This window comes from Nannospalax galili, unplaced genomic scaffold, assembly GCF_000622305.1.
Source record: "Nannospalax galili isolate Female #2095 unplaced genomic scaffold, S.galili_v1.0 scaffold1594, whole genome shotgun sequence".
Taxonomy (NCBI): Eukaryota; Metazoa; Chordata; class Mammalia; order Rodentia; family Spalacidae; genus Nannospalax; species Nannospalax galili.
Genome location: NW_008334075.1, coordinates 238,722 through 242,101, shown reverse-complemented (window position 1 = coordinate 242,101; position 3,380 = coordinate 238,722). Strand labels below are relative to the sequence as shown.

The following is a 3,380-nucleotide window of genomic DNA, read 5'->3' as shown; positions in this document are numbered from 1 at the left end:
TGAGAAAAGGTCTCGCTATATAGCCCTGGATGACCAGGAACTCGATCTGCAGACCACGCTAGCCTGAACTCACAGAGTTTTGCCTGCCTCTGCCTTGCAATTGCTGGAACTGAAGGTATGCACCAATACCCATCATTAAAAGACATTTTTAACATAGACTTTTAACCATGAGGATTAAGAAAAGACACACTAGAGAGCGTGGGTGTGGGCTTCTCAAAGAGCCAGAAATCACGATGTGTAATTTGAGCTGCTATGACTGCCACTGTACTTTTCCCTGTAATTCTGCTCTTCTTTTCAGTGAAAACCACATCTTATACTCCATGAAATACCTTTGATGCATGTTCTAAATACTGTTTTCCTGCAGAGAGCTGAGTAAGTAGCCGAAACTTGTTGTCCTGAAGTACATAGATGCCCTGGTTCAAAAAACAAACAAACAAAAATTCGAAAGTCAGTGCAGTCTCTAGTCCTTAAAAACTGCCATACTTCAGGCAGGTGTACTGTGGGCTGGGGTAAGCCTCTGTCAGGAGGCAAGGAGGAAGGCGGGAGGGGAACGGACGGAAACGGAGGGAAGGAAGGAAAGAAAGAAAGAAGGAAGAAAAGTATCTCTACCCAAAGCAAATTATTTAAAGGTTAAATATGCTCTATAAACTGCATTTTAGAATTTATTCTAAAAACATATAAATATGATATATTTATGGTTCTGAACATTATTATTATTTTCTAATGACAGTTAAGGATAATTGTTAATAATTAAAACCAATTATCATTCTAACATTTGTTACATTTTAAAGATTTATTTTATTTTTTAAATATATATTTTATCTATTATTTTATGTGTATGAGCATATTGGCTGCATGTGTATAAATGTACCTGTGTTGTGAGATGCCCAGAGGTTACAGGTCAGAAGAGGACATCTGATTTCCCTGGAACTGGTGTTACAGATGACAGCTGCCATGTGAGTGTTGGGAATCGAACCTGGGTCCTCTGCAAGAGCAGCAAGTGCTCCTAACTGCTGAGCCATCTCTCCAGCCCCTGATTTATTTTATTTTCAATTATGTGTTTTTGTTTATGTATGTGTTTGTCTCTGCATGTGGGTAGGGGTGCCCACAGAGGCCAGAGGCATTGGATCTCTTGGAGCTGGAGTTACAGGTGGTTGTTAGCCACCTGACATTATGTGCTTAGAACTGAACCCAGAACCTCTGGAAGAACAGAATGCACTCAACTGCTGAGCCATCCCTCCAGTTCCCATTTGCTACATTTTAAATTTTAGCAATAACTTATGATTACAGAATCAGCTATAGTTCCTCATAAATGCTACTTTCTCCATCTCCAGCTTATCCCAGTAGAGGATAAAAACTGATTAATAACATAAAAGCATCATGAAATTGATTTAAAAAAATTGAAGCTTTAATAAGTAAAATGAAGATGAACGAAGATGGCTAGGCAGTTAAAAGTTCTTGCTCTGCAAGCCTAACCACCTGAATTTGATTCCTAGAACCCAAGGTGGAAGGACAGAACCAAGTCCCAAAGTTGCCTTCTGACCTCCACATGTGTACTGTGACACACAAGCGCTTGCACTCATACACATCCCACACATACACCTCACACATATACTCACCATAATAATAGATAAATAAATCGATAAAAAGGACAATTACCCCAGCCAATGGTATGTAATTTGACCCAATCACACATGGCCTCCTGGATTTGGGGATGGTTAAAGTATACAATCTGCTGAAGGCTAGGAAGAGAAGGCATGACCCATGCTGGGTGAAGGCTTTCCAGTGTACATACCCTCAGATCATACATATACCTCAGCAACCCCTCAGTTACCTCGGTAAGTAAGTTCAATAAATTCATTGGTTCCCCAGTAAAACTTTAATCAAACATTGGCTTGACACTAGAACCTTAAAAGGAAATAAGCATTGCTTAGCATCCTGTTGGGAGCTATGAGTATAAGCACAGCCATTATGTACATTGAGCTGTGTCAGGCTTGCTTGTTTACTTTATGATCTTTCACCTTGACTCAAGAGTTTGTGTGTTTTGCACACAAGTACGGAATTGTTCTGCCAAGTCAGGAGGAATGTGTTGATAGTTTAGGGAAGATGGTTAAATGGTGGAATTCACGACAAGTATTTGACCGCTCCTTGACCCTCAGATAAAGGTGGGAAAAGACAGCTGTTGAAGCAAATGGTAGCTATCTCTGATGTTCTACTGTATGAAAAGGCTGAGCTGAAATAAACCGGGGCTGCAGTCTCTACTGACAGTCCTCCCACATATCTTTCTCTGTCTCTTATTTCTCTTTCATCCTCACTCCCCCTTTCAGATGCTGTTCATCTCGGCCGGCTGGCACTGGCAGCATCCCCAGGAAAAGAAGTTTCACAACCAAAGGAAAATTTGTTAATGCTATACTGTCTCATAATTATTAAAAAAAAAAAAAAGAAAGAAAGAAAATGAGAATGTAAAAGATGTTAAAAGGATATGGGAATGGAGATATTTTACAAAACAGAAAAAAATGAAAGCCTAAGCAAGTGATGAAGGTCTGTTTAGTTTTGTAATATATAAAGGATGAGACAAAAATAATATACACATAATCTTAAAATTTCTAAGGTCATAGCTTAGTCAACTAGTTGAAGGATGTCTCATCAAGGTTTATTTTAAAATGTTTGGTTCTTTACCTAAGCCTTATCTACATAGCACATGATAATTAAAAGTACCAGACTGGTAGAACTAACCTTATTGGATGTTTAACAGCCATACTTTAAGGCCTATACTAATGTGGTCAGAGGGACTTCAAGGACAGATTTTGCCTCTTGCCCTCCAAGGTCAACTAAGTTCCAGAGGACTATGGCACATCTCTCAAAATGTCCTGTAACTGTGGTGAGTCATCTGTCCTCTTGTTCAGGGAGGACATGGAGACCCCGTGAGATAGACTGGAACCAGTGTCCAGTCTACAAAGAGGAGGGTCAACTTAAAGGAAACATCTCATTCATGCTTCCAAGTGGAGCCAGACATGGTCGAACAAGACCTTTGACTTATCTTCACATAGCTGGAAGTGTTTTACGGTAAAAGAAAGGATCCAGGAGCTCTTCCCAAGCTCATGTGACCCCTGAGGAACAGATCTTCAAATGACCTTAAATGTAAAGATAAATGGATTCATTTGGGCCAACTGTAAGGTCTTAAACACCCAGAAGGAAAGTATAACCAAAGAGTAAGTCATCAGTATGCTTCTTTAAGAGTGCAAGGGATTAGGCTTAAGTCTGTATAAAAAGTTATTTAGGCAATTATTTCTCATTGATGATTTTATTCCTAATCAGGAAGTGCTGCTCAGATGTAAGACTTCAAATCTTGGTCTGAAATACTATATATAGTGTCCACC

General features: G+C 39.4%; 1 protein-coding gene across 4 annotated transcripts in view; it reads right to left on the bottom strand.

Annotated features, from left to right (window-relative positions):
* Trappc6b (trafficking protein particle complex 6B) overlaps window positions 1–3,380 on the bottom strand; it is a 19,525-nt gene that overhangs the window by 9,296 nt on the left and 6,849 nt on the right. For 3 of the 4 annotated variants that reach the window (XM_029561581.1, XM_008829025.3, XM_008829024.3), the window contains exon 4: window positions 330–413. The exons of the other annotated variant lie outside the window; for it this stretch is intronic. In XM_029561581.1, coding sequence (XP_029417441.1) covers window positions 330–413 — 84 coding nt within the window. The remainder of the gene's footprint in view (window positions 1–329; window positions 414–3,380) is intronic. 4 annotated transcript variants of the gene reach the window in all.